Below are 27,698 nucleotides of genomic sequence, written 5' to 3'. Positions count from 1 at the left end.
GTGTGTGTGTGTGTGTGTGTGTGTGTGTGTGTGTGTGTGTGTGTGTGTGTGTGTGTGTGTGTGTGTGTGTGTGTGAGAGTGTGTGTGTGTGTGTGTGTGTCAGAGAGTGAATCTGGGTTTCCAGGCAGTTACCTGGTATTGTGACGTTTTTGCGTCGCCTCCTCCATAGTTTTGTGGGTTATTTTACTGCAATCATTTTATGCGTCCTCCTAACTGCTAAATGTGCCATTATTCAGCCTTGCAACACCCGAAGCAATGACAGTTGTAGTTTATAAACGGGACCTATTCAACGGATTAAGGATCTAACACCAAAGCCAAGGTATGTTAATGATTGGGTATAGCAAGGAATGCGACGTAGGGGGACCATGCATCGGTGTGGACTGTACAGTACTGTTGTGTTAGCCAGTTAGCATGCCTGCCTGAGCAGCAGTAGCCATGGATACACGACGGTGTTCTGTCACGACCGTCATGGATGAACTTCAACCTGGTGTTTGCACTTTCTCCATTTACATCTACATAAACGTTCAGATTTCAAATATAAAGTGCTTATCCAATGGCCACGGATGTTGCAATTATGTACGGGTCCTCAGAAGTGTCTGTATCTTCCGAATTGTTAAAAAAAAAAACTTTTAATCTGATTGGTGGCCATTTTCTCATAGAGTTATAATGTATCAGAGTGCAATACACCTCCCAACCGATAGGGCCACGTAGTTGAAAGCGTATGGTGAAAATACGAAGAAAATGGCCACCGGTCGGATTAAAATGCGTTTCATTAAACAATACGGACGATACGGGTATTTCTGTGGGGCCGTACAGAATTGTAACATCCGTGGCCATAGGGTAAGCACTTTATATTTGAAATCTGAACGTTTATGTAGATGTGCGGGTCGTAATTGGAAAAAGTACAAACACCAGGTAGAAGTTCATCATGACAGTCATGTTTCAGGGCTAGAGCAGCAGCATCCCTGCCCAGAACTGCACTGTGGCTCACTTGAGTTCCCTGGCCTGATGTATCCTCGCGCTACGTTGTAAACTAGCCTATTTTGCTAAATAAATTGTTGCGTATCATGTCAATGTCGTCATGCTGCAGGATTAGGAATAAAGTGCATTAAGGTTATCACTGGCGAATACTTCCTTCCAGCTACATCTGCAGTAATGATATGAAATCAATAGGAATAGAGGCCAAATACTGCATGGTAACGCTCTGGCCCTTCATTCATAATTCAGATTTGTAATCACTGGTAGGCTATAATGCAGTGCAGGCTATAATTAATTCAATTGAAATGAATTGAATTGTGTATGTTGTTGTAACAAACATAGGCTACTTTCTACATTGTTTTGGTATTACTTAAATATAATAGAACAGAACATTGACTTGTGACTTTGCATTTAATAAAATAATTGGTGCATTGAACAAAAATAAATTGGCCACCTTATCATGCACAATGCATCTTATAGGAATGATGTGACTGAGAAGAGACTATTCCTCAGTGTAAGTAACCACTGATCATATCAACAGACCCTGTTGTCATGTCTGACTTCATTGAAAGTGAGGCTGAGGAATCAGAGGAGGAATTACTTGAGAGGTCTGGTGGTGAGCAGAAAACATCACAGAAACACAGAGAGGACAATGATGGTAAGATCAGCCTATGGGTAATCTGTAAATTACATTTGGTTACATTTGACATTATAGTATCAAGGCAATACTGGCCTCATGACTGCTCTGTGCTGACGGTAAGATGTTGAGAAACTGAATTTTTCATCTTAGATGATGAAGAGGAGGAAGAAAACGCAGAGGATCAAGATGAGCATGGAAACCTTCGCGGTCTGATTGATGATGGCTTAGACAGAGATGGAGATGGTGATGAAGAGGCAGATGAAGGAAAGCGGGATGAAGAAGGAGAAAGTGACTCTGGGGAGGAAATTGGGCACCGCAAACGGAAACGAAGTATGCGGCTCCTCGTTCCGTGGTGCCATTTCATGTGCATTCTGGCATTACTACATTTTCATGTATTTGATTGATTGAATACTTTATTTAGAAAGACATGGTAACAGTACATGGAAGTACAAATCACAATACAAGGTCCTCTAAACTGGATCGCTCATAAAAGCACTTGGCTTATTTAAAATGAGATCCCCGTGCACTCAAATCATGATGACATTTAAGACATACAAATATACACTACTATGCAGAACGTCATACAATCAGCTTACATGTTACTGGTATGAAAAACAAGAAATATGTTCAATAGACAGTTTTAGGAGGAGAATCTTGTAGACCAGGCCCAAGGCAAGTTGCCGTACTCTGTCCTCAACCCTGAGCTATCCAACCCTAGCAAAGTGAGCAGGGGTTAGATGGGTTGTACGATTGAGGCCAAGAAGTAACCTTACCAGTTTGTTTTGGGATGTCTGGAGCCTTGTTTTTAAGGCCTTAGTGGTGTTGTGATACTATGAGAAGCATGCATAGTCGAAATGACCTTGGATGAGGGCCCCTGCTAGAATCTTCATGGTATTCTTACTGACTAGAAATTTGATCCTGTACAGAAAACGTGTTCTTTGTATTACATGTATTATATTTATTTATATGTTTGCAGATTATGATGACCGCTTGGATGATGATGATATTGATCTCATTGAAGAGAACCTGGGAGTAAAAGTGAAAAGGGTAAATGTCAGAGGCCGTGTGTTGTATATAAATGACAGTGACACATTCTAAATTTTCTACCATACGTTCTAATTTTCTTTCCTGTGTCCAGCAAAAGTTCAGACGGTTACGAGACATGTCTGACGATGACGAGGAAGGAGACAATGACGTGCGTGAGGCTCACGAGAAGGACATGATAGCGGATGAGATTTTCATGGGTGCGAGTGGCCTAGAAGATGATGGAGAGGCACCAGTCAATGTTCCTTTACATCCGAGGGATGACGAGGAAGAGGAGGAGGAAGAGTCTGGTAGGAAGACGGTCCTTACTATAAATAATTTTTTGACTGGTTACGTTCATTGTTAACTTACATCAGTGGTTCTCAGAGTGGGGTCCGGGGACTCCCAAGGGTCCTTGAGGGGGTTTCAAGGGGTCCCCGGCAGAATTAGTTAACATAGCATTAAAATCTGTTTAACCACTTTAACCCTATTTTATACTTTGGCTATTTGAAAATAGCTCTTGTGAGCTTGTAGATTGGCTATTTATTTTGTATAAATAAAAAACATCACGTGGATGCAAAATATGCATTTTCATATAAGGGTCCGCGGCTAAATACATGCCTTAAAAATTTTGAGAACCACTGCCTTACATAGTATCTTATTTAATGAATCCTCAGACATTGATGACTTCATTGTGGATGACGACGGGCAGCCTTTGAAGAAACCCAAATGGAGGAAGAAATTGCCAGGCTACACGGACGCGTAAGTGATTCAGACGGGAAAGCCCACCTGCTGATTCATTTGAAAACAGAAACCTGTATTGTGCAATGAACGTATCGTTCTAATCATCAAGGTCATTTCCACAGAGCTCTCCAGGAGGCCCAAGAGATATTTGGAGGTGATTTCGACTTTGCAGATTTTGACACAGAGGCCTATGATGACGGAGAGGACGAGGAGGAGGATGCAGAAGATGAGTCATGGGACAGGCCTAAGAAGCAGGCTAAAAAGAGGGTGGGCCGTCGCAGCATCTTTGAGATCTACGAGCCCAGCGAACTGGAGAGCAGTCACATGACAGACCAGGACAACGAGATCCGCTCCACAGATATGCCTGAGAGGTTCCAGGTGTGACTGAGGACTTGAACTACTTCCCAGCATTGTGGTTGTAGAGAATTTCGTTTTTTTTTTCACATCTACTTTTTTATAGCCATATTAAAAATGTGTGGAAACATTTTGAGTGTATGTTAAGCCAATTATAGTGTGCTCTTGTGGGCATGTTAGATTTAAGCAGTCAAACATCTGTATCTTTGTTGTTTGTAGTTGCGCTCCCTCCCTGTGAAGCCTGCAGAGGATGATGAGCTGGAGGAAGAGGCTGAATGGATCTACAGGAATGCCTTCTCCACTCCCACCATTTCTATGCAGGTAAATCTACGGTCTAGGTATGAACCTTCACATTGATCTGTCAATATAGCAGATTGGTTGGCTTTCATTCACTCATCTGTTATGATTTGCTTTAAACTCAGGAGAACACAGATTATTTGGAAAGAGGCCCTTCTACTAATTTCAGCAGAAAAGGTCCCAGCATGATTCAGAAGATCAAAGAGGCTCTGAATTTCATGAGGAACCAGCATTTTGAGGTATTTATTCTTTGGGAGTGTGCTTGAAACAAAACCACGGAGCTTAGGATTTGGGATTCTGTATTATTGTCTGAAAATGCCAAAGGACTAAAGTTACATTTGAAATTATTAATGTCTTCCTAGGTTCCATTCATAGCATTCTACAGGAAAGAGTATGTGGAGCCAGAGCTCAACATAAATGACCTGTGGAAGGTGTGGCAATGGGATGAGAAGGTGATTGATGGAATATATACCTTTAGACTATTACACTTACAGTGCTTTAATGACATGTCATTGTCTATTCACAGCTTCTGTCACATATAACATAGATCATTCTCCCATTTCAAAGTGATTAAAACATTACAAAACCTACCTAAATAATTGAGTCAACATCACCGCATGATTAATTACTCATGGATGTTTGAATTATTTTGTAAATCAATTACTGTTCGACTAGATGTTTTTACAAGTATCCGTGCATTATAATGGATTAAAATGCAAACGTAACAAAACATAACATAAAAATAAGCTCACAATTGATATTTGGTGTGTTAGATCACTGCCTATCTCAAGCAAGGTTCAAGTTTTTGCAAGTTGATCTTTATTCCGTACTGAAATTAATTTAGTCCAATTGGCTTCCTTGAAAATCAAACAAAGTTGGCATTATGCTTTGGAAAATGGTCAGCAGTAATGTGAAGTATTCAGTGAGTTGTCAATGGACTGAAAATGCCAGACCACTGGAATGGTGCTTTAATCCCAGTCGAACTGTCTTTACAGTGGACTCAGCTGAGGTCCCGTAAACAAAACCTGACCCGCCTCTTCCGGAGGATGCAGGGCTACCAGTTTGAGCAGATCTCAGCAGACCCAGATAAACCACTGTCTGATGGTGTCCGCCCACTAGACACTCCCGATCTAGAAAGGTATATCCTTATACAAATTATTCAAAAACAGGTGCAATAATCCAATTCTCTCTGGGAAGTCTGTCTGCATTGCTGTTTTACCAGAGTTTAAATGTCTTCCGATGTCTCTGAACTTTCCATTCTTACAGGTTGAAGGATGTCCAGTCTGGTGAAGAACTGGGTGATGTCTACAACCACTTCCTGCTATATTATGGTCGAGACATACCAAAGATGCAAAATGTGGCCAAATTGAGCCAGAAGAAGTCTAAAAAGATTAAAGAAGTGGATGAAGATGGTAGGTTCAAGTTCTCATACTCGAATCTTGTGCTTTATTATTGTTCTTTGAAAGAAAAACCTCTGCATCATGTGTTACATTCGCAGGAGAGCAAGAACCAAATGATGAGGAGCAAGAGGAAGAGGAAGAGGAAGAGGAAAAGCAGATTAAAGGGCCTGACCTGAAGCTGGCGTCTCGTAGGGACATGTACAGTATCTGCCAGAGTGCTGGGCTGGGTTAGTGCCTTACCAGTAATGCCCACTAGATGTCATTGTATTCAAACATAATTACGCACTGGCAACAAAAGGCATTACGATTGTCCCACCATTTTCCATGCAGTTTCTTGCATAAAATGAAATCTTTACTTATCATGAAAATTCAGAAAACACCAAGCCTATAATATACAATGAAATAACTTAGTTGGTTGTCAATTCTCTGGAGAAAAATGTTTAGGGCCTGGTATAGCTGTATTAGTGTACTGTATTGTCTCTTTGATCTGGTCTCATCAGATGGCCTGGCAAAGAAGTTTGGTCTGACTCCAGAACAGTTTGGAGAGAACTTGCGTGACAGTTACCAGCGTCATGAAACCGAACAGTTTCCTGCTGAGCCTCTGGAGCTCGCCAAGGAATATATCTGCAGGTAAGTTATGCATTGCTGGTGTTAACTTATTAAATATTATATATATTTATATATTTTTTTTCTATTGCATTCAAGCTTATATTTAACTGACAAAATCAGCTCATCTGTCTGTTGTTGCCCAGTCAGTTCAGTACAGCGGAAGCAGTGCTGGAAGGTACGCGTTACATGGTTGCTATGCAACTTGCCCGGGAGCCCCTGGTCAGACATGTGTTAAGGCAGACATTCCAAGAGAGAGCCAAGATCAACACCAAACCTACCAAGAAAGGCAAAAAGGTACACTTGAAGAATTAATCATTGTTTTAATCAAGTAATCTAGGTTAGGTTTAACATATGACATAATAAATACAACAATAAAAGGACACACTATGTTCATCCAATACGGATGTGTTTACAATAGTCATCTGCTATATAAAGTTCAAGTTGTGGTGCGGAGGACGATGTCTTTCTGCAGTGGGCGCGCAGATATGCCCATATATGGATATGCACAGATCTGCGTTGTTAGGCAACGGTTTCTGTCGTGTCTGATGTTAGAAGTCATGAGACAAACAATATCAGTCATGAGAACCAGGGACGTGTGTTTTCAAAGAGTCTAACATGGTTAAAATGGAGTTTGAAATGTAATCCCTTTAAGCCAATTTTAATATAGGACTGTTCTTAAATATATAATTAAGTTGACTATACCTTACAGCCTTGAAGAAAGTGTTGTAAAAGAGTCATTATTTACAATGAAAACTATCAGGGTTTCCCTTGTTTGCAGCATTGCTGGGGCATGTTGAAGCAGAGAGATGACTCTAAGCTCAACTGTTTTCTATATCTTTACAACAAAGTAACAAAACCCTCAACATTTTAACAACATTAAGTGCCGCATTTGTTTGTCTTACAGGATGTAGATGAGGCCCATTATAGCTACTCATTCAAGTACCTAAAGAACAAGCCAGTGAAGGAACTGAATGGAGACCAGTTTCTCAGGATGTGTCAGGCAGAGGAGGAGGGACTGCTTACCATCAACATCTGTATTGATCTGTTGGGAGTGAAAGGGTAAGCATTTCTTTCAGTACACATCTATGTCTTAACGTACTTTAGACCAGTGTTATGCTTGAAACCCACCAGGCGCGCAAGCATAAGTGTGTGGACACCGCTTTTTTCCGCTCCCATGTTAATGAATGACTGGCCGCTTACAGACGCATACGATGGCGCATGTGACGTTTTTTTTCCTGCTCCGGGCGTTTCATTCTCATTGAAACGTATTGACCAGACGTCCCGCTGTGGCCAGGTTTGGCGAGAACAGCCGCACACACCCTCCGTGCACAATAAAGCACGTGAGCGGTGCTTTTTTGGTGAGTTCCCAGCATTACACAACTATAACCTAAGAAGTAGGACAAGCTCTGATCTTTCTCACTGTTAGGTGACGATGTTTCTGGGACTGACTATTACAAATGTCACAGACTAATCTAACTTCTTGGTTCTTATAAAGTCCCATTAAAATGTTGCCATATATTCTGAAGTTATAGAGATAACTGAATACTTGTGTACATCTTATTTTTATTAGTTGATAGGAAGATATTCAACAACTTATTAGATATTGAGCAGTGGACGAATACCATTTTCGCTCTTGATGTAAGAACCTCTGTGTTAAACTGACGTACTGAACATACCCTAGGTGGGGTTGGCGAAAGGGCCTACTCTGTGTGGAGTTTGCATGTTCTCCCTGTGTCTCCTTAATACCCTCACAAAAACATGTAGTAATCCTGGTCACTGGTCGCTATACCGCCTCCCCCATGACAGCCGGGGCGCCTGATGGAGGGGAAAGGAACTGGTTGGAATAACGTGTTCCTTCCACGCGCTACATCCTACCAGGGAAACTCCCCCCTGTCAGGTGATAAGAAGGTCAGTTGGCTCTCATGCATTGAAGGAAGCATGAGCTCGGCCCTGGCTTCCCCTAGGCTGTGGGGGACTAGTGTAGCGCTGGTGTAGGGCTGGTGTAGCACCCAGGATCACTTAGGAAATTGGCACCGGGTGAAAAAAATGAATTACAAAAATCGCGGGATAAAAAAAAAAAAAAAAAAAAAAAATGACGTACTGAACCATTCATGTATGCTTATTGGGCAGGTATGGTGACCAGACTTACTTTGAGGAGATCAAGCAGTTTTATTACAGAGACGAGTTCAGTCACCAAGTCCAGGAGTGGAATCGCCAACGCACCCTGGCCATTGAGCGTTCTCTTAAGCAGTTCCTCTACCCACAGATGGCTAAAGAACTAAAAAACAAGCTGATCGCAGAGGCAAAAGAAAACATTATCAAGGTATGTGCATGTTCTCCGATGGACCAGCACCACGTTCCATAACCAACAGAGCCAACATTTCTTCTACTACAACATACATATAAACAAAGACAAAGGCGATCATGTAAAATATAACGTCAATGTATAATATAAAAAGCAATCTTTCTTTCTTTGACATCCCATTGTTATCCCAGGTATTGATAAACATTTTTCTTATTTTGGCACTGACATTCCAAAGCAGGCAGCTCAAAGCATTGATGTATATTGAGCCCACAGTTTTCTGATAGTGGTTGCCACTCCTCAGGCCTGCAGCAGGAAGCTGTATAACTGGCTGAAGGTGGCGCCCTATCGTCCTGATCAGCAAGTAGAGGAGGAGGAGGAGGAGGAGGAGGAACTGGTGGCCGAGGCCCCGGGCAAGGGCTTTCGTGTACTGGGAGTAGCCTTTTCATCCAGCAGGTAGGTCAATGACCATATTGACAGTCACAGTGGCCATTTTGCTTTTACGCAATGCACCTTTCTGGCTTCAGAGTATATTTATCCCTATAGCAGTGCATGACAGTTTGCCCCATCTATCTCTTTCTCCTCAGGGACACCCCGGTGTTTTGCGCCCTAGTGAACGGTGACGGAGAGATGGGGGATTTCCTGAGGCTTCCCTATTTTCTTAAAAGGAGAAATGCATGGAGAGAAGACGAAAGAGACCGGAAGGTGAAACCCTTTGTATTTAAATCAGGTGCAAGGTTACATCAATCCAATGGTTTTTTTATGCCCAAGTCACACCAATGGGCAAGTCAAAATCTCAAGGCACACCTGTATTCATAGCGAAAATAGCAGATCTACACTTCACTATTTCTGAACACCTATAATGACATGGCCAAAACAGGGATGCCAGGTTGAAAGAGGTGAAAATATATTTTTTGGGGTGTAGAATTTACCTCTGTATTGGGAAAGAGTGTACACAAAGTACTGATATAGTAAATTATATTTATAAAGTTGTATTATTACAATAATAATTTGTGATTGTCACAAAATCCCAAGGCACACCTGGACTAGTCACACCAGTTTGGGATCCACTGAATTAATCCTAGGGCTGGCATTGTTACCAATAAGCACTCTAATTCTGTGCAACAATATGTTATTACTGTAGCTCCACGATATTGACAGTCTGAAAAAGTTCCTGAGCTCCAAGAAGCCTCACATCATTGCTGTTTCCGGAGAAAACAGGTTAGTCACTCATTTTCCCCTTTATACTCAATTATCTGATATGATCCAATGTATTTGTTTGTTTGTTTTGTTTTTGTTTATATATTCCTTCCCCCTTTTGTGCCATGGAAACAAAGAAATCTTCATTCAAATTCAAATTTTAAAACAAAGAAATATATATTTTAACTAGAAAAAGTGCTCCTCGGAGCACAGGTCTCCGCCAGGTCAGGTAGGTTATTGTGGGGCAGCAATGTACGGAATTAGCCAATCAGGTTGGAATATGAAAAATTGGACGGAACCATCTTGATCACTTGACTATATGTGTACCGATTTGCATGATGTTTGAATTTGTAGGAGTAATATAAAAAAGAAAAGTGTTGCAAAATTGGCCTCCTGGTGGCGCTATAATAGGGCAATGTTAAAAGGGTGGCATTTGTTCTTCAATGTAGTGCGAATGTGCGTGCAAAGTGTCACCACAATCGGACGCTGCATTCATGATTTGTGGCATTTTGTTCAAAACGGGCCACTCCTGCAAACTTTAGATGTCAATGTTAGCCAATCAGGATGGAATATGAAAATTTTAAAAGATCCATCGTGATCACATGACTATAGAGATCAAGTGTACCGATGTGCGTGAAATTTGGATAAATTCTGAAGGCTTAATATCAAAAAATGTGTTTTACATAAGTCGGCCTCCTGGTGGCGCTATGAAAGGCAAATGTGAAAAATGCAGGTCAGTTGTTTTTCCTTGGCCTCTAGGGAGTGTGCGTGCAAAGTTTCATGCAGATCGGTGCAGTTATAGTTAAAAACACAAATCGTCCATTTATAGCGCCACCATGAGGCTGATTTGAACATTTTCAAGTGGCATTTCTTCCTCGGCCTAGTGGGAATGTGCGTGTGAAATCTCACGGAAATCGCAAGCTGCGTTCATGATTTGAGGCATTTTGTTGAAAACGGAGCAATCCTGCAAACTTTGGAAGCCAACCTTAGCCAATCAGGATGAAATATGGAAAATTGGACAGATCCGTGTTGATCACATGACTATAGAGATACTGTGTACTGATTTGCGTGATGTTTGGAAAAAATCTGTAGGAGTACTGTCAAGAAATGTGTTTTGCAAAAAGCGGCCTCCTGGTGGCGCTATAGAAGGCTAATTAAAAAAATTAGGGCAGAGGTTCTGCTCTGGCATCCAGGGAGAGTGTGTGCACAGTTTCGCTGCGATCAAGCCAACGGTGCCGGAGATTAGCTGTACACAAAATGACAGAATGACGGACACACGGACACACGGACGGACACACGGACGGACGGACACACACACGGACGGACGGACAGGGGGCAAAACATACTCTCTCGCCATGCCTTTCGGCCTGGCGGAGACAATTAGCACAAATTCTATCATAGATTATTGAAACAACAGATAAACATTGGCCACTGGCACACCAGCTCAGTGGCCTTGTTGTTAAAGTGTCCGCCCTGAGCTTGGGAGGCCGGAGTTCCATCCCCAGCCGGGTCATACCAAAGACTATAAAATGGGTCCCAATGCCTCCCTGCTTGGCACTCAGCATCAAGGGTTGGATTGAGGGTAAGTCCCTGCGACATACTAGCGTCAGGTCCAGGGATGTACATCAAGCTGCTTCACACTACAGAAACAGGAGATAGGCTCTTGCCCTATGGGCCACATGGCTCGGCAAGGCTTATTTACTTACTTACTGGCATTGGTCATCTTATTTGCCGATACAGTGAACAAGGCGAGTAACGGTCGATTAATTGGTGCATCCCTAATCACTTTTTTTTAAGAAACCTGCAGAAATGACTGTCTTTTTTCTTGTGTACGCAGGGACGCCTTAATGGTCATTGATGACATAAAGCGCACAGTCGGTGAGCTGGAGCAGGAGGCATCTTTTCCGTCCATCTCTGTGGAACTGGTTGATAATGAGCTCGCCATCCTCTACATGAACAGCAAGAAATCAGAGGTCATCTGCACATCTAAGATTTCTAAACCTCCCTTTTTTTGGTTTCTAGCTCTCTGTTCTCTGTCTTTTTGTTTTGTAGATCATTTCTATTGAATCAATCAAAGGCTTCCCAACAACACTGCTTTTAAGAGGTTATAGAACGTGTTAACTTATTAATCAAAGTTACGACAGACAACGACGAATATAATCACATATTAGTTTATTCACATAGTCAGCCATACATAAGCCAATAACACAAGCTGAAGCAGACCGCTGCAGGTCTGCCTAGCATTTGACAGGATTCGGGGTGTCTTTATACATGAGATGAATGTCGTCACAGTGTAATCCAAGTACATTCATTAATGTTATTCGTAAACAATTTACCCATCTGAGAGCTTTGACCTTTCCAAGTCCATGTCACATTGACTGGTCAAACCGGGAACCCCTGTCTTACATTTGCCAGTTCTTGTCTATAAGTAACCTGTTGACTTTAGGATGGGATATCCTAATGTCCGAATCTATGTTGTGCTGTGTCACAAGTCATGCATCTTAACTCGTGTGTCTAGGTTCTTATTACTGTGGTGGTCCGTGTATTTTGCAATGAGTCTTTCACAACTCCAGGTATGACATTACGTTACTGAGCGGACTGGGTGAGAGTTTAGAGTGTCAGTTTGCAGCAGGCTGCAAACTTTCCCGCCTCTGACTCTGTCCTTCTGTCACCTTGTATCTGACAAGGCCTCTTACCCACCACTAATACATTCAAAAAGTGGTAAACTTCATATATAACACTAAAAGATTACAACATTTTCATGACTCTATGTTTAATTAAATAGTCTCTTTAGCATATCTGTCTGCAGCACTGACTCCCACTCTTTAACTTTCTCACTCTCTTAAAGGTAGGGTAAGTGATTTTCTTTGGTTAAAATAAGTGTTAAATAGCTCTATATTCTGATAGTACTCATTGCTATAGAGTGTTTGTTCAGTAAAAGGAGTCTCCTTGTCTCTCCAGCTCTTTATAAAACAGAAAATGCATTTTCGTTTCAGTTTCAGTTTAATTTCCAATTTTATCCAATCAGGATAGAGAACTCAATCAGGATATAGATTAAACAAGTGAAATTTGAAGTGATGACACTAAGAAATGAGCAGACAAAATTGGGACTGGCTCCTTTTTTGAGAATTTTGACACCGGAACATCGGAAAATGTATTTTCTGTTTATTAAAGAGCTGGAGAGACGGGGCGACTCCTGTTACTGAACAAACACTATAGCAATGATTACTATCAGAATATAGAGCTTTAACCTTTTAACAAAATACTTTTTGTTTTAACCAAAAAATATCACTTACCCTACCTTTAATATTAATATTTTAGTTTCATTGTAACTATGCTTATACACTGTACAGGCAGATTTCCGGGATTACCCTCCTCTCCTGAGACAAGCTGTGTCTTTAGCCAGGAAGATTCAGGATCCTCTGGTGGAGTTTGCGCAAGTGTGTAGCAGTGATGAGGACATCCTCTGTCTGAAACTGCACCCCCTTCAGGTACAGTAACGACATCTGACTCAAACCATAACCGTAGCAATGGTCATTTTGACGAAATTCAACCAATAATTCTGTTCTTCAAGCTATTACTTAATGTGGTATGAACCAGATTCGTACAAATCATCAGATGTTCTTAGAAGAAGAACAGCAATTGATGAACAGTGATTATTGAGAACACTGGTTTGATCATTTACACATTGTGATGGAAACTATATACTTTGCTGTGCTTATGCCAAACTGTAATATTAATGTTGTGATATTAATAATTTGTCGTAGTATGCATGCAGCGGAAAATCAATCCCAGACGTGGGAACATATTGCTGACACATGCATGGTCATACCGTTGCTGTCTTGCAGAGATCTCCATATTTAATATTTTTATACTTTTTCGTAAATGATTTGCCTATTTTATTCTTCGTTGTATGACAGTGTCACGCAAACGTTTTCTCACCCTGGCATACCTGAAGAATAAATACAGGGCAAGGTTGGAGACTGTCCTTTGCCACTACTATATAGCCAAGAATAGACAAGAAGATATCCATACCCCCCTGACACAACAGTGGTCCCCAGGTTGATTCTTAGTCAGGATATTGGTCCCTGGTTCACAATCAGTTGAAACCCCCTGGTCTACAGGATCATGTGGTGAAGGAGGACCTGCTGAGTGCTCTGCAATGTGAGTTCATCAACCGGGTCAACGAGGTGGGAGTAGACGTGAACCGGGCTCTGGCCCACCCATACACCCAGAGTCTGGTCCAGTACATCTGTGGACTGGGTGCTAGAAAAGGAACCCATCTTTTAAAGGTAAGGCAGCATTTGCAGTTGGTTTACCTACATCTCTTTTTGCCCTGCTTTCAATGTGTTGTGAAAGTGTGAACTTGCAGCACCTGTTGTTATTCACTAACTGATTTTCAGATCCTGAAGCAGAACAACACTCGTTTGGAAAATCGTACTCAGTTGGTCACCATGTGTCACATGGGTCCCAAAATCTTTATCAACTGTGCCGGATTCATTAAGATTGATACAGCGTCTTTGGGGGACAGGTCAGGCATAGACTGTTGAATCATGTGCAGATATAGTGCATGAACAAATGCTACACAGGATTGAGGATTCAGACCCACCAACATTAAAAACTTGAAAAACAACAACAACATGGAAATAATGACTGCTTAATATTGACATGACAGTCCAGTCTTAAGATGCCATGAATTGCACTTGCATTGTTGCTGAAGTATTGGGTAAGTGTCTTAAAGAATCTCATTAGCATCTCTTTCTGCAGCACTGACTCCTACATTGAGGTTCTGGATGGCTCACGGGTTCACCCGGAGACCTATGAGTGGGCACGCAAGATGGCTGTGGATGCTTTGGAGTATGACGAGTCAGCAGAGGATGCCAACCCTGCAGGAGCTCTGGAAGAAATCCTGGAAAATCCAGAGCGGCTGAAAGACCTGGACTTGGATGCTTTCGCAGAAGAATTGGAAAGGCAGGTCTGTAAGACATAAGTAGTAGCCTTTTATTAGCTTAAATATATCACACTTTTTTTCTTTGCCTTGCCTTGCCTCATCCAGTCTTTGTCTGAGCCAACTAGACTACTGTAATGCACTGTTCTCCAGCCTCATAATCCTGGAAAAGAGAACACATAACTCTTGAGTTTGAGATTGAGTTTAACATTTTAGTGACTATCTCTGAACTTTTAACCTCCCCATGAACCTTCACACTGCCTGAGATCATCCTCAGACAAAGCCTTTCTTGAATTTCCGAGGTTGAGGCTCTAGAAGGAAATTCTCTTAACAATGAAGGGTTAGATTAGATATCTTTATTATCCACAAGGGAGAATTGTTTTGCTCAGGGTTGTAGTACTCGAGTCCGGTCTCGGACTCGAGTCTTGTCTCGAGTCCGCATTTTAATTTACTCTGTCTCGTCTCGGTCTGGCCCATAATTTGACTCGGTCTTGACTCGGTCTCGGACCAAGGAACTCGGGACTCTTCCCCCACCGAGACCACTCGAGTCCAAGTGCAATGCAATGCAATCATTTTAGTGTGTGAAGGAGCCCATTCACGTTCAGTTTATGTAACCACAACTGCTCTTCCTACTGTGGCAAGTTTGCATATTGTATTAGTCCACTATAACCAACCACACGATCAAGCTGGCACTGACCTTATGAATAGTTCAATGATATTATATGATAAACATCATGGTCATAGTGACAGCGCCTACAGACACATTGGATGAACAGCGCAAGATTTCCAGGTTGATTTCTTTATTGTGTGTTGTAGCCTGTATGATTGTTTTAATAAACAATGTTCTCAAAAACAATTGACAGCAAAACGAAACTTTAATTAACATTAGACCCTGATCGATACTGTCGTTGGCTTTTCTGGAGATGTAAGTGCGCTAATCAATAAAATTCTTTGTTGTGCCAAATCTTGCGTAAATACACACAGGGAAACTTACCCATTCTGCTTTTGATCTTCCGGTCCGTACAAGCCCCCATTAGTGTTTATTTTGTGCAATGAATCCAGTGCTTGTTTACTTTTCATTGATGAATTACTTGATAATTTGTGAAAATGGTTTAATGCAGCACACAGCCCATAAAGCCTTCCGGATGAAAAGCTTTACCGTTTACGTCGGTTCCTTATGCCAGATTCAAAGCAGTAGCACTGACGTTCGTTTTGAAAAAAGCTTAGCACATTTGTCAAGTCAGGTTAAAGTAAACGTTTGACTTCCGGTTGGTGGACTTCAAAATGAGATAAAATCGTCACGTTAACATTTGAATATCATTCAAAATAAGAGTAACATTGATTTGTAGCTGTTTTCTGGGGAATGCTTAGTTGTCACACTGTTGCTACACTTAAATATAAAACAAGTAAATCCATAGTCTGGAAAATGTGTCAATCTGGTGCAATAATAGCAGGAAATATCAACTTTCAAGATGTTAAATGATGTCCTGAGAACCCCATGAAGTTATGCATAGGTCTATCTATGAGGAATAAAATAATAATAATCTGTTCTCGGTCTCACCCCCCGTCAGTCTCGGTCTCGACTCGGTCTCGTCCCCTCCCATACTCGGTCTTGACTCAGACTCGGCCCTCCTCGGACTTGGTCTTGACTTGGACTCGCTTTGTGTGGACTCGACTACAACCCTAACAATGACTGTGTTTAATAGGGCTATGGAAACAAGGGTATTACTCTGTATGACATCCGGGCTGAACTGAGCTGCAGATATAAAGATCTGAGGTCCAACTACAGAAGTCCTAACACAGAAGAGATCTTCAACTTGGTCACAAAGGAGACACCAGAGACATTCTACATTGGTGATTATAATGCACACAAACTCGCAGACTCAACTGATCTCTGAACAGCAAACGTAGGTTTGAATCCGACATTGTGATGTGAATCTCAATGGCGATGGTCACTTAATGAATATAAAAGTCCTAGCCATATTGACATAAATAATAGGGTCATATCATATTACATCCTGTACAGGTCAGAATCAGATTTATGTCACATCACAGGTTTACAGGTGTAAAGAAGTGTGTGAAATATTCATTCATAGTTTTCATGGAGGGAGGAAAAATAGAGATAGAAGTAGAGCAAGGAGAAACAAGGATAGAAACAGGTCAAACTAGAAAAATGTGCTACTCGGAGCACAGGTCTCTGCCAGGCCAAATAGTAGAAGTCAATCTTAGCCAATAATGAGGCCAATGTGAAGTTTCACTGCAATCGGACGCTGCGTTCATGATTTCAGTCATATTGTTCAAATGAGCCACTCCTGCAAACTTAAGTTGCCAATCTCAACCGATCAGGATGGAATATGAAAAATCTGACATATCCGTCTTGATCACATGACTATAGAGATAATGTCTTCTTATTTGCATGATGTTTGCTTTGAACAAATTAATATAAACAAAAATATATCAAAAATATACATATTTTTTTTTTTTGCAGAAATCAGCAGATTTTGTCCAAACATCACACAAATCGGTACACATTATCACTATAGTCATGTGATCACGATGGATGGATCTGTTCGATGTTTCATATTCCATCCTGATTGGCCAAGATTGGCTTCCAAAGTTTGTCGGGGTGGCTGTTTCGCACAAAATGCCACATATCATGAATGCAGCTCCCGATTGCTGGGAAACATATGTTTTTCCCTGGATTCCTTGGATCATGACGCTACTTACGGTAGGTCCTATTTGTTCCAGATAAACTTTTCTTCAAAACACACTTTTTGCTACTACTCCTACAGATTTTGTCCAAAACTCACACAAATCGGTACACATTATCTCTGGGGTCATGTGATCAGATATATAAGTTAACATTTTCAGATCCCATTCCAAGTGGCTATGTTTGCAGGCCCTGGGTAGGCAACCCGGCCTGGCGGAGACCTGTGCTCTGTTCCCTTTAGTGTAGCAGAGCCTGTGGACATGCACAAGAGCAGCTCCCTGACTCAATTTGACTTAAATGGAACAGAGCCGAATTAGTGTCACCCGTACAGGATGTAACATTACACATTACATTTTTGCCAATATGGCTGTCGTGAAAAGATCTATTGCTCCCTCTAGGTAAACTGATTACCAGCGTGGTGACAGGCATTGCTCATCGGCGTCCACAGGGAGAAAGTTATGACCAAGCTATAAGGAATGATGAGACAGGTCTGTGGCAGTGCCCTTTCTGTCATCAGGACAACTTCCCTGAACTCAGCGAGGTAGAGATCTCACTGTTGTACTTAGTGTGGTGCTTCATTACTGTATGGACAAGTACTGAAAATGCAATGGTGCTGGCATGATGGGGACGTTTACTATTTTCCGTGTCATGTTAATGTTTGTAACAATCGTAGTAGCTGTTACACGCCATGCAAGTGATTATTTATCTTCCTTCCAGGTGTGGAACCATTTCGACAGTGGCTCCTGTCCCGGACAAGCTATAGGCGTGCGCTGTCGCTTGGACAATGGAGTCAATGGCTTTGTCCCCACGAAGTTCCTCAGTGACAAAGTGGTGAAGCACCCTGAGGAAAGGGTCAAGGTTGTGAAATGTTTTAGTTTTTTTAAACGTTGTTGTTATTGAGTTTTAGTTTTTTTTTTTACATACTCACAGGTTATATAGGAATGGACATGGAGTATATAAACAAGGTGTCTCAAAATAGCCAAGAAAATGAATGGATAACTAGATAAATAAATATGAAGAGTGATACATTTAATATGGTATAAACAGAGAAGAAAAAATAAACAACAACAAACAAACAAAACAAAACACAAATACACACGTCAAATCTCCAATAAAATCAATATGCAATACAATCCACGGTCTATAAACGCTACGTTGAGTTAATATAGGCATGGCCTAGAACATAATCTTAGATAGATACTTTTATTTTCGTGTCTTGCACTCAAAGTGCCCAACCTTCATGGGTTTATAAAGCCAACTCTCCACCGCACCGTTATCGGCCCGACTCGGCCACGGAAGTGTCTCCTGCCGACAACCTATTGTAGTAAATTAATAATAAAACTACAATCATGGGTTTACTTATTCACACAGATGCTGGATTTTAGAGCTGATTTATAGGCAAGAGACAGAAGAGTAATTTCTTCAAACTGTTGTGTTGCACACAACAGTTTGATAGTTTGACCAGGATTTGTCCAATAGAGACTATACCACCAATACAGTATATGCTTCTATGTCACTTGATTGTAAGATGTGTGCTCAATATTGTAGGTTGGCATGACTGTGCACTGTAGAATCATGAAGATTGACATAGAGAAGCTCAGCGTAGACCTGACCTGTCGGACGTCGGACCTGTCAGACAAGAACAATGACTGGAAGCTTCCCAAAGACACTTACTATGACTTTGATAATGAGAGTGAAGACGTGAAGAAAGAGGAAGAGGCAAAGATGAAACAGCACAGAACAAGTTTGTATCCTTTTGCTTTGCCCCGTCTTCACACACCCGGGGCGTGACGAATAAATGATATGAAAATGTTTTGGTGATTATTTATCATTCAACTATTCATATAGCTGATATATTATAGCTGATATAGCATAATTCATACCCTTTGATGCTTTTGCTCAACCTCATTGAGAATAAAATAAAATCATTGTGTTCTGTGTGGATATACTCATGACACAAACATTTTTTTTTTAAATATATAAGCATGAAAAACGCCCCCGGTGTGTAAAACCTTACACCCTTAGGCCTACTTGACTAACAAAATGGAGAATAATGGACTATAATTTGTGTTGCTTAAATATTGGCCTTGCTTCTCTCTCTCTCTGTAGCCTACATAAAGAGGGTAATCGCCCACCCGTCCTTCCATAACATCAACTTTAAGCAGGCGGAGAAGATGATGGAGTCCATGGACCAGGGAGACCTGATAATCAGACCAAGCAGCAAGGGGGAGAACCACCTAACAGTCACCTGGAAGGTAGCTGAAGGAATCTACCAGCACATTGATGTGCGGGAGGAGGGCAAGGAGAATGCCTTTAGCCTGGGTCACACCCTCTGGATCAACAATGAAGTAAGGATCTGTGACTTACTAGGTCTCTACATAGATGAAATATATACATATAAACGGTATTTACATTAAAAATACACTTTTCATTCTCATTTTCATACCCCACCTCTGTTTCCTAAGGAATTTGAAGACCTCGATGAAATCACTGCACGATACGTCCAACCGATGGCTGCATTCGCTCGTGATCTTCTTGGTCACAAATATTTTCAAGAATGCAGTGGTGGTGACAGAAAGGGAGTAATATGTGTATAATATAATCTATTTACAGTTGTATCAGAGCAAATGCCTATATTTTTGGTGTATAAGAACATGTTATTTTCTCGCCGGTGGGATTGTCAACACCACTTTGGACCTTTTTGAAGTATTCTTTAACAATCATCAGCTACTGTTTTTCTGAATTACAGAAAATGGAAGAGGTCCTGGTGAAAAGCAAGAAGGAGAAGCCTACTTTCATCCCTTACTATGTATCTGCCTGTAGAGAGTTGCCAGGCAAGTTCCTGCTTGGTTACCAGCCCAGAGGAAAGCCAAGGTTAGCTGGAGAGGAGACTGCCAAACCAACACCCACCATCTTTGTAATGTTAATGACCACCCATTCATAGCATGCATGCATTTTGTATACATAGTGCAATGCTGCAGAGGCACTTGGCCTAGTTTCTATCCATGCCAGGGCTGGCCGTAGACTGGACTTCCTCACGCCCAAACATAAAATGTGTGTCAGGACAGAAAGGGGGGCATGAAGTGCTTTTTTGTCTGTGCCAGTGCTGCTTGCCAAGAGAAATCGTGAGCATTGGAGACGTACTAAGACCGGACGAGGATTGAACAAACAAATTAACCCTTACATTTCATTGCATGTTGCTCTATAAGGTTTTTGGAGTTTTTCTCCCTTGGTTTCTACTGAAATTTAGTTTTCATTAGAATTCCTGTCATCCCAGCATGTGCTTCACAAGAGCTTTTCATTCACATGCTTACAGTTTATTTCCTATATTTTACAAACTGTTTAAAAAAGGGTGTTCAGAGCAATTGGGATCAAGCACATCTTCAATTTTGGACAAATAACCACAGAAAACAGCAAATTGTTAAATTGTTAAAAAATACTATACTGTGTGTGTGTGTGTGTGTGTGTGTGTGTGTGTGTGTGTGTGTGTGTGTGTGTGTGTGTGTGTGTGTGTGTGTGTGTGTGTGTGTGTGTGTGTGTGTGTGTGTGTGTATGAGTAGCGTATGAGTAGCACGGGTAACTAAGACTGGGGGAGAAAGTACTGGGAGCTGATGGCATGTCCCACAGGTCTATAGCGCATTGAAAAGGGGATAGACACCCTCGTTCTCGGCCGATACCGACAATAAGCCATGGCAACCTACTTACTCTTACCTTATATTTGTTGTCCCAATAATCATTGAAATAATATTGTTTGACAGGGTTGAATTTGTGACCATCACGCCTGAAGGCTTCAGATACAGAGCCCAGATTTTTTCCACAGTCAATGGACTCTTCCGCTGGTTTAAGGACCACTACCAGGAACCAGTGCCAGGTCAGAGCCTAGAGAGAAAAAACTCACAGCTAAATGAGACTCTGGGCCATTTGAACCTAATGATATATTTCTCTTTGTATTTCGCTGATAGGGATCACTCCTAGCAGTTGTAGTAGAACACGAACTCCTGCATCCATCAACGCCACACCAGCCAATATCAATATCGCAGGTTTGTTTCCGTCAATCAGTACAATCTGTGTTATAGCATTGAGTTGAATGGATTCTTGAATGAATGAGACACCACCATATAGTGCATGGTATTCAGTGCCTCATAGTAGGGCGTACTGTGCATTGTGTGTTCCTCTCTCTGTTCTATTCAGACCTGACCAGGGCAGTCAGTGCCCTCCCGCCCAACATGACCTCTCAGATGTTCAGTGCCATTGCTGCAGTGACAGGCCAGGGTCAGAACCCCAACACGACCCCTGCTCAGTGGGCATCCAGCCAATACGCATACAGTGGGGGAAGCTCTGGGGGAGGGGGCAGCAGTAGTGCCTACCATGTACGTTCACAACCTTCTTGACTCCTTTGACAGAACTACAGTGAATTATGCTACACCAGACTTTTAACCCAACTTATCCTTGAATGTGATTTGCAATCGTATAGGTGTTTGCCACTCCTGGCCAGCAGCCTCTTGCTACTCCCCTTATGACGCCCAGTTATTCCTACACCACCCCAAGTCAACCACAGAACATCACCACCCCACAGTATCCTAGCAGCACCCCTCAGTCCTCACAGGGGCATCGACCTTCCTCCTCCACGCCATCTTCCTCTTCCTCACGGAGCAGGACGCCACAGATACAGCCAAAGTAAGTCACATCAGTGTTTCTAACCAGCCTGCATATAGTTAACCGTCATTAGCTGCTTGGAAAGAAACTAATTCTTAGTAAACGGAGAACTGGGCCCACATTTATCAAGTATCTCAGAAACACATTAGGAATAAACTCCCTGACTGAAGTTTGACTAGGACTTCAAATACTCTTGTATTATGAATCTTCCTACAGGCACTTTCAGCAAAGAGTAGTTCTCTTTTGAGAATGAATGATATCAAGACACTGACTTGAGAAATACAACTCATGATGATAGTTGTACTATGTATTCAACAATTATAGGCTAATTACGTTCATAGTTTGATTCAGGAAAACTAATAAAAAGGAATACTGAAAATATCATGACTTGTATGTGTAAATAGCAAACTCAGTAGCTTTGGCAAAATAAATCTATTGGCAAAAATGTACAGCTGCTGACTAGTCCGGCGTCTTCGCACAATATTTTGATGGAATCGAGCACTTTACGATAAAAGCATGAAATCTGGCACACAGTTAGAGCATGCCTTAAGGAACATTTTTGGCTATAGGGCCATCGTCAGATTTGTCCTGTGGTAACCATGGCAGCCATTTTCCAAAATGGCCACTACCTGCTGTTATTTTACCAGCAATCTGGGAACCCATCGTCAAATAAAATGGAAAAACAGCGCCTCAAGCGTTTTTCATTTGACTCTGGGGGGGGGGGGGGATGAACTAGACCTATGCGGCTGGAAACCGTGGTTTGGACATGCCCTCAGCCCTCCACTTCCGGTGGTGCGACAATGTTTTCATTCCCACGAACAATATTTCTCCACGGAACACTAACACCATTTCTCCCAAAGAACATGGATCGTTTTGGTTATAAGCCCACTTGTCTCTATGATGAAAGAACAAGTTAAAATGTTACTAACTTTCCGTGGTTTTGTCGGCTCCGAGGACGCTATTGTTAAATGAGTTTCGGTTTGTTTCCACTACATTTGATTGGGTAAAGCGCGGCCTGCTTCCTGATCTGAAGGCACGCCCACATCTAAGCTAACGCGCACACGCTCTGAACGGGGCTATCGACAGATTCAGTAGCGCAGCTCTGAATCTGTTCTTGAGAGATTATTTTACCAGTAACTCAGGTTCTAGACTACCTAGGATCTTGATTCTGGTGACTAATTCTACATGTTCAAGGATGAGGAATACAGTGGTACTATTTAGATTTGTCCTGTAGTAACCATGGCAGCCATTTTTCAAAATGGCCGCTACCTGCTGTTTTCTTACCAATAACTGAGGAATACAGTGGTACTATTTACAACATGTGGATGCATTATGCAAAGCATCTCCTGCTGCAGATTTGCCACAGAAGAAGCCTGTTCTTCTGTTGAATGGGGTTCATTTCTAATGCTCTGACGGGTGAACCTGTGGGTGTCTGGATCATCTGAGCGGGGTGCTTTCGTCTTTTCAGCCCTCTGAAGTTTAGTTTTATTGTACTTCAGTCTGCAGTAGTCATGCCATTTGGCATTGTGACGCCGGAATGCTGCCTCAATGCCCTGACCCTCATCCAGTTGTGACAGATTGAGTGTTCTTGGTAGGCAATTGATCTTGTCAAATGCTGTAAGATGCTCAGCTATGGGCTTGTATCCTGCCCCGTCTGTGCCACGTGCTGAATGAGCTGGACATTTCACAGGTGAACCATAATTGCTAATGACAGGACTGGTGAGACAAGACAGGTAGCATCTACTAAGTGGAAATCAAACTAAGAAACAAGGAACAAAACACGACTTCAAAATTAAAGGAACACAGCTGAAAAGTAAAACACTAACTAAAACTAGTAAACATGGAACACACGAAAACATAACAGGGATACAGAACTGACGGATCGTGACAGCAGCACACATTGATTTAAATGAACAATGCTTCATCATCTCCTGCTGCAGATTTGCCACAGAAGAAGCATCTCTCTGTTGAATGGGGTACATTTCTAAAGTATGTTTATACTTTTATTGAATTCACTGAATGCCAGATATGTAGTTAGGTAGTTACTAGCGTGTTGTAAATAGTACCACTGTATTCCTCATCGGTACAATAACAGCAGATGGCGGCCATTTTGAAAAAATGGCTGCTATTGTTACCACAGGACAAATCTAAATAGTACCACTGTATTCCATCCTTGAAAATGGAGGATTAGTCACCAGAATCAAGATCCTAGGTGGTCTAGAACCTTGAGTTACTGGTAAAATAACAGAAGGTGGTGGCCATTTTGAAAAATGGCTGCTATGGTTACCACAGGACAAATCTGCGAAAGCCCCAAAAATGTTCCTTATGGCATGCTCTAAATGTGTGCCAAATGTCATGCTTTTATCGTAAAGTGCACGATTGTTGCGTGTGGACGCTGGACTAGACGACTTTTCAAACCTTCCAATAAAAAAAGTGAGGGGGCGCCGATGGCCTAGTGGTTAAGGCGCATACGCGGCATACCACACTTGCAGCCTAACAGCAAGTCGTGGGTTCGCTTCCCGAGCCTGTCGACCTTTGCTGCGTGTCACTCCCCGTCTCTCTCCCTGTTTCGTGTCACTCTCCACTGTACTATACAAATAAAGCCAAAAAAGCCGCAAAAATATCAAAAAAGTGAGGGTACACCTGGGTCATTCGGCCACAGCTTCAAGAGATCATATACAGTACTTTGCATCCATAACCACTTTTTGGTACATCGCTTTCAGTTTATGCTTTATAACATTTATGACACAAAATAGGAATATTGATAACATTCTCCTACTACTCTATGCCCAACAGAGTGGCTTGATAAATACGAGCCCATGAGCTCTCTTGTTTGTTTACTGTTCTGTTCCCAAATCCTCAGAGCGACATCGCATACCGCAGTGGACTGGGGTAAGATGGCAGAGCAGTGGCTCCAGGAGAAGGAGGCAGAGCGCAAGAAGCAGAGGCCCAGCAGGATGACCCCGCGACCCTCGCCGAGTCCCATGATTGAGAGCACGCCCATGTCTGTCACCGGAGATGCAACGCCACTGCTTGACGAGATGGATCGCTAGAGTTACACAGTGAACCAAATAGAACCAAATGGGGTCCATTTTGTTCAATTCAACTACTTTAACCCTGGCATCCCAATTCTGGGTATGTCATTATAGGCAACATTTCTTTCAAACTAAAACAATTCTAGTAGTAATATTTTGGTGAAGCGGTTGGAGTGGTTAATTAAATGTTTATATAAACGCTAAGGATTTACTGTGTATCCAACTGTAGCTTGGGCCATTCTGAAGTGACATGGCTCCGTCAGTTGTTAGAAGGAGAAATAACGTTCTGTGTACCAACATTGGTATGTGAGATTGTGCCAGATTTGATTTATTTGTGCTGATTAATTTTACACCACCATGCAACATTATCAAATTACCAGTGGGCGCTCAGTCACTTTACCCCCAGTTGCAGGTTTTGAAGAATTACATGAAACGATGGTTTTCATTCATCAAACCTTTTCTATGTCAATATTTATTTGTATAAAAGAGGCACGTTAAAATCTACACGTTAAACAATGTTGTGGACAAAAGCATAACTGTTTGTATGTCTAATGGAACAGCGGCCCTGGATGAAATTGCTGTGAATGTAGCCATGTTTTCAATTGCAGAGGTAGCAAATAATAACACTGGAAGTCAGAGCTGTGTTCTTGATAACCAATGCAAATTTGACCGTATTCACGGGGTGGGCGTATGCCTTACAGCATAATTGGGAGGTGAGAAACCTCCAAAGTATGTGTGAATATAGTCAATTACAGTAGCCTAGTGTTGAGAAACAATGATTTTCACAGTGTTGGTTGTGCTGTGGAGTGTGGTGAACTACCGTAAAGATTTCCCTAAAACATCACATCAGCAATGTACCAAATTTTAACATATTATTTCACTATACTGCTATGATACTTAACTGAAATTAAATAAAGATGGATGCATTGCACAGGCCTATTTTAGCTGAATAAGCTTAGTTGAATTAAGCTTAGTTAAGCTGTCTCAAATAAGCAAATAAAATATAGACACTTGTTGATGTGATGTTCCTAGAAAGAAGTTAATGCACTTTTACTTCTTGTCGACACCACAATGCAAAATACAAATACTTTGCTTTTTAAACAAGCCAAAATGACAAAAAAATTAATCCTCCCATACTCTACTGACATACAAGTACGTTACCTATTCAAACATATTCTCAATGTATAAATGTCATCCTTTTATGCACCTGTTATTGCACATGGTCTTATACTGAAAATAGTATACATGAGCATCATATCCCACTACTTACAACTGATGTTATGCTTGTTGCAGTGCTTGTTATTTTCAACCAGATTTGTTTGTATTCTGCATAAAATACAAGGCCCATAGTAACCGCATGTTTTGTTAGAATCAGGCTTTAAGCTTATGATCATCAAATGCATGCAATAAAAACAATGAATGAATAAGACATTTGATGTTGAATTTAAATTAATATTGTCTTTCATAAGGGTTAAAAAGAAAAGAGTTTAGCCTTTTATAAGCCTCTAGACCAATTCAGTATTGTTGACTGGATTATATCATGCAAAAGCTCCTGAAAAGATAGCAGAGGTTATTAATTCATACACAATTGTTACTGTCAATCTAATATAAAAAAATATATAGATATACATTTTTATCTCCCTAGACAGTAACATACATAGTCTACATACATACATACATACATCAACAAAACTTACCATATTTGTCTTTTAGAATGCATTCTGTGTGTCAAGTAATACAAAGTAAATAAAACATTGAAAAACAAACATCTTGTCATTGCTATTTCATGAATGAAAACTGTGTGCAAGCAGCATTGGCTACAGTGGCGCGTGTGTGTGTGCACTTGTGTGACCTTCCAATAGATTGTGATAATCCCAGCCAGCTGTATGTAGAGAAATGCCTCTCTCTCTCTCTCTCTCTCTCTCTCTCTCTCTCTCTCTCTCTCTCTCTCTCTCTCTCTCTCTCTCTCTCTCTCTCTCTCTCTCTCTCTCTCTCTCTCTATATATATATATATATACTGAGACACTATTCATGTGCCAATACACTATTCATGTGCCAATAAGGCGTCTCTGGTGTTTGTAAACCTTAAACCAGACCAAGAGTGATTTGTGTATTCATCTTTATTGATTAATGTCACAGGTGTTTGTGACAACATTATAGGTAGCCTATTCTATGATAAGCTAAATTTGACTGCCAAAGCCTCAATCCGTTATTTAATGAGGATGGTAAGTTCTGGATATACTTTATATGGGTATATAGACACATATCTATGCTTGAATGTAATTTTTTCTTCAACATTTTAATTCCCCCCAGCGAGATAGTTTGAACCACTTGTGTAACTTACAGTAGGTTCCCATTACAGTTTGTCATTGTGTCACCCACGCCAAAGCTCCTTCTGTAGCTGTATCCTGAACGTTCTCATTGTTAGATCATTCTCACTGTTTATAGTACTGCTCAACACTTACTTACAGGGATAATCTTCTGGTATACAGTATATCCACAAATCTCCCCTCACAGTCAACCCACCCTAGAGCAGTTTATAACTAGCATGTGGTAATGCTATGGTACTTTGGACAGCATCCTATTCTGTCAAACTCATCAAGCATGTGAGAATCAGCTGACTTGGGATTTCGGCCTCTGCACTGGATGTTACAACCCTCATTTAAAGGGGCGAGAATAATGTGCAGAGGGATCACCTAATCCTTTCCTGAGAATGTGACCCCCTTCCACACTGCCTTAAATCGCATTGCGGGGTACAAGCTAGGCCCTAGTCTCCTGGAATGCTAGCTAGGTTTTCTTGGC

The 27,698-nt window shown here is 41.4% G+C and overlaps 1 protein-coding gene across 1 annotated transcript; it reads left to right on the top strand.

The window, feature by feature from the left end:
- The first annotated feature begins 215 nt into the window (after positions 1 to 215).
- Positions 216 to 26,603, top strand: LOC308086055 (transcription elongation factor SPT6-like). The gene is made up of 37 exons (XM_080429391.1): positions 216 to 319; positions 1,520 to 1,636; positions 1,769 to 1,948; positions 2,595 to 2,665; positions 2,757 to 2,952; positions 3,319 to 3,403; positions 3,508 to 3,763; positions 3,959 to 4,060; positions 4,162 to 4,275; positions 4,399 to 4,488; positions 5,032 to 5,174; positions 5,303 to 5,448; positions 5,535 to 5,663; positions 5,937 to 6,066; positions 6,189 to 6,339; positions 6,950 to 7,104; positions 8,176 to 8,368; positions 8,652 to 8,803; positions 8,935 to 9,052; positions 9,492 to 9,568; positions 11,385 to 11,520; positions 12,901 to 13,038; positions 13,672 to 13,839; positions 13,951 to 14,078; positions 14,315 to 14,522; positions 16,202 to 16,349; positions 17,604 to 17,746; positions 17,923 to 18,063; positions 18,754 to 18,949; positions 19,315 to 19,553; positions 19,671 to 19,784; positions 19,955 to 20,079; positions 20,964 to 21,076; positions 21,168 to 21,245; positions 21,397 to 21,575; positions 21,680 to 21,882; positions 24,725 to 26,603. Exons 2-37 carry the CDS (start codon positions 1,531 to 1,533, stop codon positions 24,912 to 24,914), a joined length of 5,241 nt encoding a protein of 1,746 aa, XP_080285517.1. The 5' UTR covers positions 216 to 319; positions 1,520 to 1,530; the 3' UTR covers positions 24,915 to 26,603.
- The last annotated feature ends 1,095 nt before the right edge of the window (positions 26,604 to 27,698 follow it).

This window comes from Gymnoscopelus braueri (assembly GCF_963280865.1).
Source record: "Gymnoscopelus braueri genome assembly, chromosome: 5".
Lineage (NCBI taxonomy): Eukaryota > Metazoa > Chordata > Actinopteri > Myctophiformes > Myctophidae > Gymnoscopelus > Gymnoscopelus braueri.
The sequence above is the reverse complement of the archived record's forward strand: the minus strand, read 5'-3'. Positions and strand labels throughout refer to the sequence as shown.

Bases quoted from the DNA above. Each gene is read 5' to 3' on its own strand.
- LOC308086055 (XM_080429391.1), top strand. From the start codon at position 1,531: ATGTCTGACTTCATTGAAAGTGAGGCTGAGGAATCAGAGGAGGAATTA. The intron at 5,664-5,936 runs GTTAGTGCCTTA...TGGTCTCATCAG, and splicing joins CTGCCAGAGTGCTGGGCTGG to ATGGCCTGGCAAAGAAGTTT. The intron at 6,067-6,188 runs GTAAGTTATGCA...GTTGTTGCCCAG, and splicing joins GCCAAGGAATATATCTGCAG to TCAGTTCAGTACAGCGGAAG.